Raw genomic sequence first — 15,321 nt, 5'->3', positions numbered from 1 at the left:
GCAAGTTAATTAAATTCTATACACAGTAAAGCTACCAAAAGGAGACTACAATAATGAGATTAAGTTTAACCAATAATGGATACCAAAAAAAATTTTTTTAATACGAAAGAAAATACCAACAGATAGACCCCTTCGTGACACATTTTCAAAACAGGTGACTTCACATAGGCACGAGAAAATTCAAGTAGTGGAAAGGGGGGGGGGGTGCACTGGACCCAGACCGGAGGCGCCTGGAGCCAGAACCCACAGCAAGCGGGCGAGCTGGACAGGGTGCCGCACACAGTACAGTATAACACACTGGAAAAAAAGGAGCCCGTGCTGCTATACAATTCCAGAGAAAGAGGGGGAGGGAGAGAGGAAACGGCAAACATCAATTCCTCAAACGTAAAATAACTACGATGTACAAAATAACAGCTTATTTCACGAACATTGAAATAAAACAGTCAAGCGTGAATCAATGACTAATGCCCTTGACGTAACCTTAAACGACGAGGGCGAATAGCTTAATACCAAGTCAGGTGAGAACTTTAAACTACACTAGTAGGTTAACATATGCTCACTGAAACTGGGGAGCTCATTTAAATTACCCCTTAACAGGATACTGATAACTTAAACAGTCAAGTAAGGCAACCATTTCAGAGTTTGTGAGTGAACAAGTAATGTAATTAGATAACACAGAATGTACAGATTCAGTGTTAAGCATGTGCTTCGAACCAACTGTAACAACGTCCATACGGCTCACTATACGAGGAAAAATATTACAGTTTCACGAGACTGGCTTATGCCGTCCGTCACTCCGAACAACAATAGTACCAATTAATACACCTCGCTTACTCGGACTGTATCACATCACAAAATCCAGATAAACCTTTAACCAAACACAATAACACGCGTTTAATTAAACAGCACTAAATAGAGGGGACCTTTTGGTTGGAAAGACAACAGTTTCCAGTCATGGTGCCGATACTTGGGAAGCAGAAGTCAGTATAATATGCGCACCAAAAACACGACAAGCAATTCTTACCAAATCTTTTATGAAATCCTTTACAGATTCAAATCAGGGCCGCACGAATCGATTCGGATGATGTGGCCGAGTCCAGTTCCCACGCTACAAGCCAGAGTCGGTCTTGCAAACGTGTCAAACACACCACAACCTCTGCGTCGTGCCCCGGCCTGCTCAACCACGCTCTCCTCCGATTCTCACGCCGCGCGGCTCTCCGGCTGTCCCCTTTCCAGCCCCCACGACCTTCGCGGCCAAAAGCCACGTCAAACGGCCGAGCCCAAAGATCACACCATGCCGACCCGATCGATCAATCGATACCAGCCGGCACGGCTCAGTGGCCTGGTGACATGGCGCATCGTCATCCATAAAAATTACACCGTTGTTTTGGAACATGGCTGCAAATGGTTTCCAAGTAGCCGGTGACAATCAGGACCCAGAACAGTCCGTGTAAACACAGCTTAAACCATACTGGGGCCACGACCAGCATGCACAGTGCCTTGTGGACAACTTGAGTTCATTGATTCGTGGAGTGTGCGCCACACCTCGAACCCTACCATCAGCTCTTACCAACTGAAATCAGGTCGCATCTGACTAGGCCACGGTTTTCCAATCGTATAACTTGCAGATGTCGTCGCCACGGGCCCAGGAGAGGCGCTGCAGGCGATGTCGTGCTGGTAGCACAGCCACTCGCATCGGCCGTCTGCTACCATAGCCAACTAACGCCAAATTTCGCAGCATAGTCGCAACGGACACGTTCGTGGTACGTCCCTGATTGATTGCTGGGGTTACTTTATGCAGTGTTGCTTGCCTGTTAGCTCTGACAAGTCTACGCAAACGCCCCTGCTTTCAGTAATCAAGACCATCGGCACAGTCTTGACACTGTGGATCTCGAAATATTGCATTCCTTAATGATTTCCTACTCTGTAGCAATCAGCATGGGTTTAGAGAAAGACGGTCGAGTGAAACCCAGCTCGCGCTATTCGTCCACGAGACTCAGAGGGCCATAGACACGGGTTCACAGGTAGAGGCCGTATTTCTTGACTTCCGCAAGGCGTTCGATACAGTTCCCCACAGTCGTTTAATGAACAAAGTAAGAGCATATGGACTATCAGACCAATTGTGTGATTGGATTGAAGAGTTCCTAGATAACAGAACGCAGCATGTCATTCTCAATGGAGAGAAGTCTTCCGAAGCAAGAGTGATTTCAGGTGTGTCGCAGGGGAGTGTCGTAGGACCGTTGCTATTCACAATATACATAAATGACCTTGTGGATGACATCGGAAGTTCACTGAGGCTTTTTTCGGATGACGCTGTGGTACTTCGAGAGGTTGTAACATTGGAAAATTGTGCTGAAATGCAGGAGGATCTGCAACGAATTGACGCATGGTACAGGGAATGGCAATTGAATCTCAATGTAGACAAGTGTAATGTGCTGCGAATACATAGAAAGATAGATTCCTTATCATTTAGCTACAATATAGCAGGTCAGCAACTGGAAGCAGTTACTTCCATAAATTATCTGGGAGTACGCAGTAGGAGTGATTTGAAATGGAATGATCATATAAAGTTGATCGTCGGTAAAGCAGATGCCAGACTGAGATTCATTGGAAGAATCCTAAGGAAATGCAATCCGAAAACAAAGGAAGTAGGTTACAGTACACTTGTTCGCCCACTGCTTGAATACTGCTCAGCAGTGTGCGATCCGTACTAGGTAGGATTGATAGAAGAGAGAGAGAAGATCCAACGGAGAGCAGGGCGCTTCGTTAAAGGATCATTTAGTAATCGCGAAAGCGTTACGGAGATGATAGATAAACTCCAGTGGAAGACTCGGCAGGAGAGACGCTCAGTAGCTCGGTACGGGCTTTTGTTGAAGTTTCGAGAACATACCTTCACCGAAGAGTGAAGTTGTATATTGCTCCCTTCTACATATATCTGGCGAAGAGACCATGAGGATAATATCAGATTAGAGCCCACACAGATGCATACCGACAATCCTTTCCACGAACAATACGAGACTGGAATGGAAGGGAGAACCGATAGAGGTACTCAAGGTACTATCCGCCATACACCGTCAGGTGGCTTGCTGAGTATGGATGTAGATGTAGATGTAGATACCTCTAGCTCCAACAACCACTCTGCGTTCAAAGTCTGTTAATTCCCTTCGAGCGGACACGATCACGGCGGGAACCTTTTCAAATGAATCACCAGAGTACAAATGACAGCTAAAACAATGCATAGCCCTTTTATTCCTTGTGCACGCGAAGCTACCGCCATCTGTACTTGTGCATATCGGTATCGCACGACTTTTGTCAGCTCGGTGTACACGCACACGCACGCACGCTGATTGACGACTTCCGCTGCGCAGGCGTTCGTGTCGTGCTCGTGGGGGATCGCGCACATCGGCGGCGTGGTGGCGTGCTACGGCGCCTCCAACTGCGCCGCGTCGGTGGCGCTGGGCTGGCGCGGCCGGTCCGCGGGCCATGCGGCGCTGGTGTCGGCGTACGGGGGCTGCTACTGCCTGCTGCTGGCCGCGCTCTTCGTCTGGGCGCCAGACGCCAGCAAGGCCGCGCCTTTCTTCCTGCTTGCCGCCTTCTGGGGGATTGCAGACTGCGGAATTCTCGTCGTAAACTGTACGTCCACTGTGCGCTACCCGCTGTGTGCAACACTTGACTGGTTAGGTGATTCTACAGATCTCTCAGAACATTTTTAACGAAATTAAGAGGGCGTACACAGAAACAAAGCGAGCTACCTGCATAGCGAAGGCCAGCGCGAGGCTGCTTGAACTACAGCAGAGGAAATCAGTATGAAGGCAGGGTTCCACGAAAGTACACTACTGGCCATTAAATCTGCTACACCACGAAGATGAAGTGCTACAGACGCAAAATTTAACCGACAGGAAGAAGATGCTGTCATATGTAAATGATTACCTTTTCAGAGCATTCACACAAGGCTGGCGCCGGTGGCGACACCTACAACGTGCTGACATGAGGAAAGTTTCCAACCGGTTTCTCATACACAAATAGCAGCTGACCGGCGTTGCCTGTTGAAACGTTCTTGTGATGCCTCGGAAAAGGAGGAGAAATGCGCACCTCTCGTTTCCGACTTTGATAAAGGTCGGATTGTAGCCTATCGCGATTGTGGTTTATCGTATCGCGACATTATTGCTCGCGTTGGTCGAGATCCAATGACTGTTAGCAGAATACCGAATCGGTGGGTTCAGGAAGGTAATACCGAACGCCGTGCTGGACCCCAACGGCCTCGTATCACTAGCAGTAGAGGTGACAGGCATCTTATCCGCATGGCTGTAACGGATCGTGCAGCCACGTCTCGATCCCTGAGTCAAAAATGGTTGAAATGGCTCTGACCACTATTGGACTTAACTTCTGAGGTCATCAGTCCCCTAGAATTTAGAGCTACTTAAACCTAACCGCTCGGCCACCCCGGCCGGCCCTGAGTCAACAGATGGGGACGTTTACAAGACAACAACCATCTGCACGAACAGTTCGACGACGTCTGCAGCTGCATGGACTATCAGCTCAGAGATCGTGGCTGCGGTTACCCTTGATGCTGCATCATAGACAGGAGCACCTGCGATGCTGTACTCAACGACGAACCTGGGTGCACGAATGGCAAAACGTCATTTTTTCGGATGAATCCAGGTTCTGTTTACAGCATCATGATGGTCGCATCAGTGTTTGGCGACATCGCGGTGAACGCACATTGGAAGCGTGTATTCGTCATCACCATACTGGCGTGTCACCCCACGTGATGGTATGGGGTGCCATTGGTTACACGTCTCGGTCACCTCTTGTTCGCATTGACGGCACTTTGAACAGTGGACGTTAGATTGCAGATGTGTTACGACCCGTGGCTCTACCCTTCATCCGATCCCTGCGAAACCCTACATTTCAGCAGGATAATGCACGACCGCATGTTGCAGGCCCTGTTCGGGCCTTTCTGGATACAGAAAATGTTCGACTGCTGCCCTGGCCACCACATTCTCCAGATCTCTCACCAACTGAAAACGTCTGGTCAATGGTGGTCAAGCAACTGTCTCGTCACAATACGCTAGTCACTACTCTTGAAGAACTGTGGTATCGTGTTGAAGCTGCATGGGCAGTTGTACCTGTACACGCCATACAAGCTATGTTTGACTCAATGCACAGGCGTATCAATGCCGTTATTACGGCCACAAGTTGTTGTTCTGGGTAGGCGCTACAGTCTGGAGCCGAGCGACCGCTACGGTCGCAGGTTCGAATCCTGCCTCGGGCATGGATGTGTGTGATGTCCTTAGGTTACTCACGTTTAATTAGTTCTAAGTTCTAGACGACAGATGACCTCAGAAGTTAAGTCGCATAGCGCTCAGAGCCATTTTTTTGTTCTGGATACTGATTACTCAAGATCTATGCACCCAAATTGCGTGAAAATGTAATCACATATCATTTCTAGTGTAATATATTTGTCCAATGAATACCCGTTTATCATCTGCATGTCTTCTTGGTGTAGCAATTTTAATGGGCAGTAGTGTAATAGTACAATGTCTGAAGCATAACGCATCGAATTTGCTACTAGAGTAGTAGATACATAGAAAACATAAATAATCGTGACGAAAATACATACTGTCTTTCATAACACGAGTAACAAAGTAAGGAGTTTGCATTTCATGCATAGAAATTGGTATAAAAGCACTCACTGACCTGTTGTGCTGTTGGTACTTTGCCCAACCTCCGTTCTCTCTAAGTACATCTCTTCGGCATAGATTTTGTTAGCGTTAGTAGTTCTTGCTGTGAAATTGTCGCCCACTAGTCTCGTGTCGCTTTTTACAGGTCACATACGTTTTCAAGTTAGCTTTCACTGCGATTAACACAGCTTGCATTTATTCCACAAAGGTCTTCCAGGGGTTTCAAATCCGTGCTACGTGCAGGCCAGGGCAAGACATCGGTATCTTTATCTTCAAACCATGCTTTGTTTGTACCAGAACCATACATTATATTGTTGAAGCACTAGACTTTCGTCACCTATGTTCTCATACATTTTAATCAGTTCTGTTTACAACATCTCAGTGTACATGTTACAATTCATTCTAGTGTTCGGCCAAGCAATGCATGACTTACCTTTACTGCAGAAGGCTGAACAAGTCATAACGCTTCCACCTTCGAAATCTCTGCTCATTCTTGTCTGCTGCTTTGTTCGCATATCATGACAATAACAATGAAATCCATTCTGCCGATCTAAATTAAACTTCATGTCACTAGTGAAGATCACTCTTTAAGCCATTCCGAAGTCAATGACATACGTTTTTCAGCAAAGTTCAATCTAGCCTCATTTTGTTTGGGTGTTAGAACGGCTTTCTGCAGCCGTTTCTTCAATACAAGATGTTTGTCATGTGACAAAATTTCTCGTGCACGTCTGGTAGTTACTGTCAACTGTGAATCAGCAACAACTCGAGAACAATAACGGTATATGGCCCTGGCTTTGCGCAAAAGTAACCCTTTCTATGACTCAGTTAACCTTCTACTTTGCCCATATTTTCCCTACTAGCCATATCGTGCGCTCAGTCTAAAGAAGTAATCCATCGCTGTGCTGCAACGGTTCAGCTTCTTGGTGACTTGCCGATTACAGAATCAGATGTACCTGTACCACTGTCTGCCGCTGGTAGCTGAGTGGTCAGCGCGACGGAATGTCATAGCTAACGGCCCGTGTTCGATTCCCGGCTGGGTCGGAGATTTTCTCCACTCAGGGACTGGGTATTGTGTTGTCCTTATCATCATCATTTCATCCCCATCGACACGCAAGTCTCCGAAGTGGCATCAGATCGATAGACTTGCACCAAACCAACGGTCTACCCGACGGGAGGGTCTATCCACACGGCATTTCCATACCACTGATGTTTCCTTTTTCATCACATGAAAACCGTTTTCCACATGACCTTGTCACAATCGTGGTTTGTGTACACAACAAACGCCGTCGCTAATGGTCTCTGTTTCCTATCTTCAGTAAGGAAACGTACGCACACACAAATACCGTACAGAGCGTTTATACCGAGTTCCACCCTCTACTACTAGAATCGTTGATGTCTTCTTATATAGTGTACTACTGACATGAAATGCGATACCATTCGACTGCATTTGTATATACTGGATTTCATATTATCCCATATTCATTGTGCATGACTGTTCCACCCGACGAAGTTAATTTTCCCGCAAATGTCCATGACATAATATTGATTTCCACTATAATAGCGCAGAAAATAGCCCTGTATTACCTAATGAAACGGCACACAACGGCAGCCGGGGCCGACGACATGTACGGGCCCTGCAACAAATTTGTGACAGCGCACTAGTCCACCACACTTCGCGAACGCTCCGCTCCGTGCAGGGCCCACGAGATATCAATATTTAATTGAAAAAGTGCCCACTAAGGGTATTAATTTTGTGGTGTCCTATCCAGAACTTGCACGCATTTAAACATGCAATTAAGAATTATTCAACTGGTCTGAAACAGTTACTCGCTCCCGCTGGAGACGGCTGCAGGCACTCGTAAGACTAGCAGCGTGACGTCGAGGACGACAGGAAAGACAGGCCGCGGCGCGTACGTCACGAAGGTAGTCCTCCGCTCGCTCGCTCGCTCAAATCAGCAGACAAACTACGTTTCTACACCTGTTAACTCGTAACTAGGCGTGTCCGTACAAACGAAAACTGAATCCGCTGGAATCCGCTATTATGGAATCTTAATGTTATTAGTCCTACCATGATGGGAAGTCCATGGGGCTACTTATAATTTGTTACGGCTGTACTGGCGTACAATAAAATAAATCATGCTAAAATGATTATGAGTTGCATAAGGCACTACTTCCAGCATGTAATGAGTACTGTTAGGGAGAAGAGACTAAATGCTATAAACACGCCGTTATACCATTTATATCGAGTATTGATCTTAAATTAAATTTTGCTTTAGTAAGACTTCATAATCGCAGATTCCAGTGGAAGATGCAATTCTCGTCAGTACTTGCACCCCAGTTGCGAGTTAACAGTTTTAGAAACGCATTTTGTCTGCTGAGCTGAGCGAGCGAGCGAGTTCGTGACGTACGCGTCGCTGTCTGCCTTCCTCGTGGGTCTCGATGGCAGCCGTGTGCCGTCACCGACTCACGCGGACCCGGGGCCCTGCCAGCAAGCTTGAACGTGCGGGTCGCTGTTGGTCCGCTTTCTGCGCCGCCGGCTGCGACGCGCTGCGCTGACAGAATCGAGGCGCGCGCTGCGCAGTGTTTCTCAAACGATTTTACAGAAACTGTTCTGTGTAACAAGATTTAGTTTAGCGTTACCTATGTTTGTATGTCAGCTTCATTGCAAAATGTACATCATATTGTGAATCGTCATAGTTATTGTGTTATTTCGCATTTGAGTAAGACACTGAAGGAAATTTGAAAAGTTTACAATGACAAACGCTGAGCGCTATGATTTTGGGTTCGGTGCATATCACGTCATATGTTGCTGCACTTAAACTTAGCTAACCTATTGAATTTGTCTTCAGACATGGGAGCAGTTCTCAATCTGTCTCCAGCGTCGAGAAAATGGATTTTACGTAGTGCACTCAGTTCTGATAGCGCACGTCAGTGATGAAGCCACGATGAAATATTCACAAAATCCCTAATATCTAGTTAACGGTTTGAGATATCGAATCGAGGTTTTGGCAGATGATGGTATGCAAACCATGTCATTAACAAGCGAAACTTCATTATCTTCTGCGCTATTCAAGTAGGTATTGATTTTCAACGAAACAATTCAATTTTTAAAGGTCATCGAGAGGTGATGAAACGAAAAATTGCCGTGGGTTTTGCAACAACTTGAGTGAAGAACTTAGACGTTTGCTTTTACACTGATGACGTGTATAATGAAACAATAAGCAACTTGTGCATAAAAGAAATTTAATTTCTCTACCGTAATGATTGAGATTAGGCTCTCCACTTACTCTAGTCACATGTTCCAGCCCCCTGATGCACTTCGCATTTTATTTTTGTTGACAGGTTCCCTACAAGTATGCTTCTGACCTCTCTACAGCTGTATGGAGCGTAGTTTTCAAATTTCCCATCCATAGCACCACTTGTCGTCGGTATTAACTTCTTTCATTTATCATTACGTTTCTTTATATTATTTACTATGCTGCTTTTATTCACCTACAATTTTGTTTTTGCCTGATGACAACCATAGTTATTTTGTTCCATTACTTTATCATACTTTCATCCCCACTCTGAAACCAACTTCAAGATATGCATGCCATTGGTTGATTGGCTCGTGTTCTGGCGTCATGTCTCCACTTTTCGTTCCGCTTCTTTGTACTAGTTTTATGCAGACACTGTGAACTACTCGTATGCTTCTAAGAGCTCTTATTGTATTTGCGCTTTGTCACTGACTCTCGCAAATAATGCGATAAGCATAAGTATGTAACATTTTTTTATCTTTTAATTTTTAAAATATTTTTAAACTTTTCGTCCCCAATTTCAATATTGCTACCTGACTTATTTATGGTGTATTCTCCTCCACAACCTTCTGAAGAAGGACACTAAGTGCCCGAAACCGGTAAAGAAGCTAAATTTCTTGTATGCAACTGCTTGCTTATTATTTCATTATCGACGACTACAGTTTCTGAATACGGGTAAAATACTACATTGATGATGTGCTTTCTCATAAGCTATTCTCCTGCCTTGTCTTGAGTTCTTCGCTTAATAAAACACAGTTTCAGCTTTTTGTTTCAATTGTATCTGCACCGGCGTGTTATTGAGGTTACATTGTGTAAACTCCAATGAGTTTTAGCAAAAGATGAAACTTTCAATATCGCAAGAAAAATATGTAGGTTTTAGTCAGAATTCGCTATTGATTACGTTTCTCTGAAGAAATCGGGTAAGAAGTCTGGAGTATTTAAATCGGTTCTTTTGTCGCAGTTTGCGTGGAATCCTCTACCCCCTGTGTTTTTAATAAAGTACAGCTAGTACTGAAATACAGTACACAGTACACCATCTTTTTATTCCTATCCCCAACGAAAGTCAATTCATGAACTGTTTCTCCTCAAATATTTTTTGATTTGTTAAAGATATAATTTATTTTCTCTCGTTCAGCAGTTCCAGCGGCTCATAAAAAGAATTAACCACTTTTTTTTAACCAATAGAAAGAGTATTCTTTTTGGCTCTGGAATAGCAACTGTTCTTGAGACAGTATGTATGTAGTTCTGAAACTGTAATGACTCAGATGACTTGCAGAACCTTATCGACTGCTCCTCAAGGGAAAACAGATTACCAATATATTTGGAAAACTAGAAGCTATTTAAGGTGAGTAAGTTCAGTCCATCACTTACAGGATCAAAATAACCGTGTGCTATTTATTGTCATTTTCGTCGTATTTCTCCAATCAGTGAAATGTACGTCGAAAAGTCTTCGGTTTAATACCAGCTGTCCATTATTAAAACCCCAGTGGGCTGCACAATTCCACTGAAATTGCAACAAAAGAAGAGATTTAAATGACTCGTTCTACTTACCTACTTTCTTCAGAGAAACATCATCAGTAGTGATTTTTGAGTAAAAACCTATATTTTTCTTGTTACCATGTTAAAATTTGCTTCTTTTGCCAAAACACAGAGAAATATGCACAATGTCACCTCACTAACATGCCTGTGCAGATGCAGCTGCGTCACAAAACTGAAATTGTGGTTTATTAAGGGCCATTCCCCTTAATCAGCCTATAAGATTAGAGATTTTTACCAGTTTTTGGAAAAACTAATGAAGAAACCAAGGTAAATCTATTTGCACATTATTTATTGATTCTTGGACAACATTTCCTGCTTTTTGTACAAAATTCAGTTATCATTAAGCCGCCCTGTCTAGGAGTTAAAGTTGCTCTGTCCAAAATGAGGTGTGTCCATGATGGAAATCCTACATTCTGAAAATCTTACCTGAAATCGAAAAACATACATTTTTCTTAATCTATAGAACATTGCGCACGGTTGAGTAGCATAGTTTTTGAAATTAGAAGTAACAATAAAATGGCTATCGTTTGAAAAAATGTAGTGGTGTTGTGTTTGTTGGGGCACGTTTTCTGCAGTAACTAAGAAGCAGATTGAAATACAAAAAAAATATTAGCCTACTTTTCCTTGCGGACATGGCCGAGGAGTAACTAAGCCAGATTTTAGAAATATGTCTTTGTTAATGTGCCAGCAATCCATTTCGTCAGCTGTATCGAGAAATAGGCGTTTAAAGGTAATCTAAGATCTCTATCAGATCAAAAATGAATTTACGTAAACCTTCTCATACTCAGAGCTAATCTGCTATACTAGCACTGTACACGAGGCGTTTCACGACCACGGAATCCTCCTGCTCCACATTTTTCTCATGTATCCTCGCCGCCCACGCTTCGTGAGAATCGTGCAGCGTGCAACGGTAAGCATCCTGCAGGCGATCATTTTCGCGACCGATGGCAAACGTTTCTGCGTGGTATCCAATTTCGATTCTCATGATGTGCAGCATTTTCAAAATGGGTTTGAAACCTTCTGAGTACATCGAATTTGGCATAAAGCACGATACTTCAGTGGTTCTCGAGTCGCAATTGATGCGTTTAGGAGCAAGCTACCAGATGGCCCATACTGACTGGCATTCGTGAGTACCATCAAATGTTTCACAGAGAGTGCCGAGCATGTCCGCAACGTACTTGCTCTCTGGCTCACCACAGCATGCCTGAACTAAATGACGTGGCACTTTGTTCCTAAGATGAGGTGTCAACTCATGGTTTTGATATGACATTTTACACAATTGTGGCTTCAAAAAAATCGTAAAAAGTTTTTGAAGCTGAACCGACCCTTAAGTGAGCAACTGAGAACAAGTCAGGTCAAAAGCTTACGAAAAAGCACATCCTTGGTATAAAAATAAACGTGTGATTTCTTCACTTATGTTGTTGCAAAGCCCACAACAATTCTCGTTTCACCAACTGACGATGACTCTTAAAAACTACATTGTTCAACTGGAAAAATGTGTAGTTACTTGAATAGTATGTTAGATAACACTTCCCTTGCATTGATAAGTACGTATCCCAGTGTCTACTTGTAATGAACCGCTGAGTACACACAAGAGATCTATTTGGAAATGTGCAGATCCATCACACCGTGCCAGGAGGATCTATAGAGGCCTCGTACCTGGCGTCTTCTACAGATGATGTCCCTTTCACAACTGTTGACAGCAGCAGGTCATGAACCTGTTGGCTCGTTGAGATTCAGATTATTATTAACTGAGCATGTGGGAAAGGGACTTTACTTCAGTAATCAACACTTCAAGTAAATTTTTTGGGATGACAGCTTTAATAACTGTCTGCAATTCCTGCCACAGCATAGTACCACTGATGTCACACAGCACTTTAATTCCATGGTGCCTAACAACACTGTATGGTCTGTGAGCCTGAAGGTCTTGTGCAATATTGCACCACCTTACAAAACCGTTAAACATATATGTTACAGGCAGACAATGAAGTTCCGCCTGTTACCCAAATGGCAAAATACTCTCATCTTTGCATGCTGTCATTTGTCAAAATATCAAACCATTAACGAGACATGAAGGATTTTATAAATAAATTAGTCTGGTTTTATTACTGGCGCGCACTATTGTAACTGAGTACGCTACATAAAATTCATTTTCTCGGGATTGGAAACAGATAGTTACCTCCTACCATGTCTGAAGAAAAATCCTTTATATTAGGTAAATTTCATACACAGGAACATATAAATTAATATGTGCCAAACGCAAAATCGTAGCCACCCCTAATTTTCATTGCAAACTTTTCAAATTCCGTGCAGTGTCTTACTTAAATGCAATATATCGCAATAACTATGACTTTTAACGATGTAATGGCTACTTCGCCACGAAGCTGACTACAAAGCTGACAAAACGCAAAAATCCAATTCTTATACAGAATAGTTTCCGTAAAATCTTGTGAGATGACTGCAGAGCTAACGGAGCGTGCGCGACTTTCTGCACCATTCAGTAGCCTAACTAGCGTTCTCTGTCTGCACCTGTAGTCGCACCAGTACGTAGATTGTTATCTTTATTTCATGCACTGCGCATGGTGTTCACTAGGCGAAGACACGCGCACGTGCGTGTGTGGTTTGTGTGTGTGTGTGTGTGTGTGTGTGTGTGTGTGTGTGTGTGTGTGTGTGAGAGAGAGAGAGAGAGAGAGAGAGAGAGAGGGGGGGGAGAGGGGGGTAGGGGGTAGGGGGGTGATGGACACTGCCACCTGCACGGACTGCATAGCCATATAGTACTCCTACCGAAGCACCCAAGCAACGAAGATGAGAGTGGCTATGCACTTCCTTTACTCACTACTATGCCTCAATCTGCCTAGTGACGTAGCAAACCACTATATACCCTTAGCATCATGGAGAGGGTCACAAGCCAGTTCAGTCGCAATCGGTGAGTGGTCGCCTGCGAGAAAGCGAGCAAGACCAAACTGCATTGATAGTGATCGAATGGCCGCCGCTCACTGTGCTCTGCCACGTGGATGCAGTGCCCTACCGTACACGTGCAAGCAGGATACTGAGTAGCTAAAATCATTTATACTGATGGCCCTAAAATGCAGAAAAGGCGGGATTTGCTTTCATCCAGGTCGAAGGCCAAGAATTTTTAGCAGAGGTCTGTAGTTTACACATTTTTGTCGGGTTTACAGCTGGATCAAACTGTCATCTGAGCACAATATTTCAGCGGTCCACCTGGCCGCCATCATCAGGTGAGAAAAGCTGCACTGCTCTCGCTGATAACTGATTCCACTCTTTTTTTTTTTCTTTATTGTGATTTCGTTCCCCTCCCCCATAGGGGCAGGGGAGGGCTGTCAGCGGCACAATCCGCCGCTCTTCAGCCAAGTGACATGACAACTTAAAATAAGAATAAAATGTTACAGACATAAGGCAATAAAAAAGGGGAACTTAAAACAGAATAATGGGAGAAAATGGAGGTAAAAATAGACTGACATGGAGACGTTCAGGGGGGACAGTTAAAAAAGTCACCAGAAAGTTAAAAATCACAGTTGGCGATTATTAAAACACAGAGAAGACACTGAATGGACATGCACAGGTTAAAAGTTGGCCACAGTATTCTGGGTAGAACAACACACTTAAAACCCACTTGGAGCACACACGCCCAAGAATAAAACTGCCAGGCGTGACCTGGCAAGGGAAAGGTCAGAGAGGATGGAAAAGGAGGGTAGAGCAAGGGATGGCAGGGGAAGCGGCGGGATGAAGAGAGTAGAGGCGTCAGCGGGCACACGAAGAGGCAGGAGACACATGGGGCAGGAGATGAAGAGGGAAGACAGGGCAGGAGGGAGTGCTGAGACACTGAAAGGGGGCACAAGAGAGGGAGGGGGAGTAGGAGGGGGAAGCCACTCAGAAGGAGGGAGGGGGAGGAGAGGGAGCCCTGAGGAGGAGGCAGGAAGATGGGGTTAGAGTAAGTAGGAAGGGTAGATGTCAGGGCGAAGCTCATCATCCAGTAGGGGTAGACGGTGGAAGTTGCATTGGGAAACGAGATGGTGGGTATGTAGATGGTGAGAGGGTGGGACACAACGGTAAAGGTGCGGCAACTGGTTGGGGGTGGAGAGGAAGGGAGACACCAGGGGGTGAGGGGGATCAAGGCGGCGGACAATAAATAGTGTGCGGATGTGTTCAAGGAAAAGGAGAAGGTGGGGGAAGGGGATGAGGTCGTAGAGGATTCGTGTGGGGGACGGAAGGCAGATGTGGAAGGCGAAGCAGAACACATGGCGTTCAAGGATTTGGAGGGCTTTATAGAACCGGGGAGGGGCGGAAATCCAAGCTGCGCTGGCATGAGGATGGGGTGGATCAAGGATTTGTAGGTGTGAAAGTTGGTGGAAGGATGCAGACCCCACATCCGGCCGGACAGGAGTTTCAGGAGGCGGTTGTGAGCTTTGTTTGGGATGGTAAGGAGATGGGGAGTCCAGGTGAGGTGGCGGTCCAGTGTGAGGCCAAGGTATTTGAGAGTAGGAGTGAGGTGGATAGGACGGCCCTAAATGGGTGAGGTAGAAATCATGGAGGCAGAAGGAGCAGGTGGTGCGGCCTATGATGATCGCCTGGCCAATAATTGATTCCACTCGCACTTTTATATGCATCGGAAGTTCAACAGCGCATGGGCTTGATACAGTGCGCACGCGCTCAATCATTCCTGCTGTCCCCTGGCGCAAGAAGAGTTGCAGCGCCTCTGGTGGTGAATACTGTTGAAATCGATACATCGTTACAAATGATTATTCATAGCCGCCCGATTCAGATGCCGTTGTTTCTTCATA

At 45.0% G+C, this 15,321-nt stretch overlaps 1 protein-coding gene across 1 annotated transcript in view; it reads left to right on the top strand.

Annotated features, from left to right (window-relative positions):
• The window catches only part of LOC124792957 (UNC93-like protein), an 82,258-nt gene that overhangs the window by 65,907 nt on the left and 1,030 nt on the right, over positions 1-15,321 (top strand). The window contains exon 5 of the mRNA XM_047257982.1: positions 3,369-3,633. Coding sequence (XP_047113938.1) covers positions 3,369-3,633 — 265 coding nt within the window. The remainder of the gene's footprint in view (positions 1-3,368; positions 3,634-15,321) is intronic.

This window comes from Schistocerca piceifrons, chromosome 1 (genome assembly GCF_021461385.2).
Source record: "Schistocerca piceifrons isolate TAMUIC-IGC-003096 chromosome 1, iqSchPice1.1, whole genome shotgun sequence".
Lineage (NCBI taxonomy): Eukaryota > Metazoa > Arthropoda > Insecta > Orthoptera > Acrididae > Schistocerca > Schistocerca piceifrons.
This window is presented reverse-complemented; position numbering and strand designations above follow the sequence as displayed.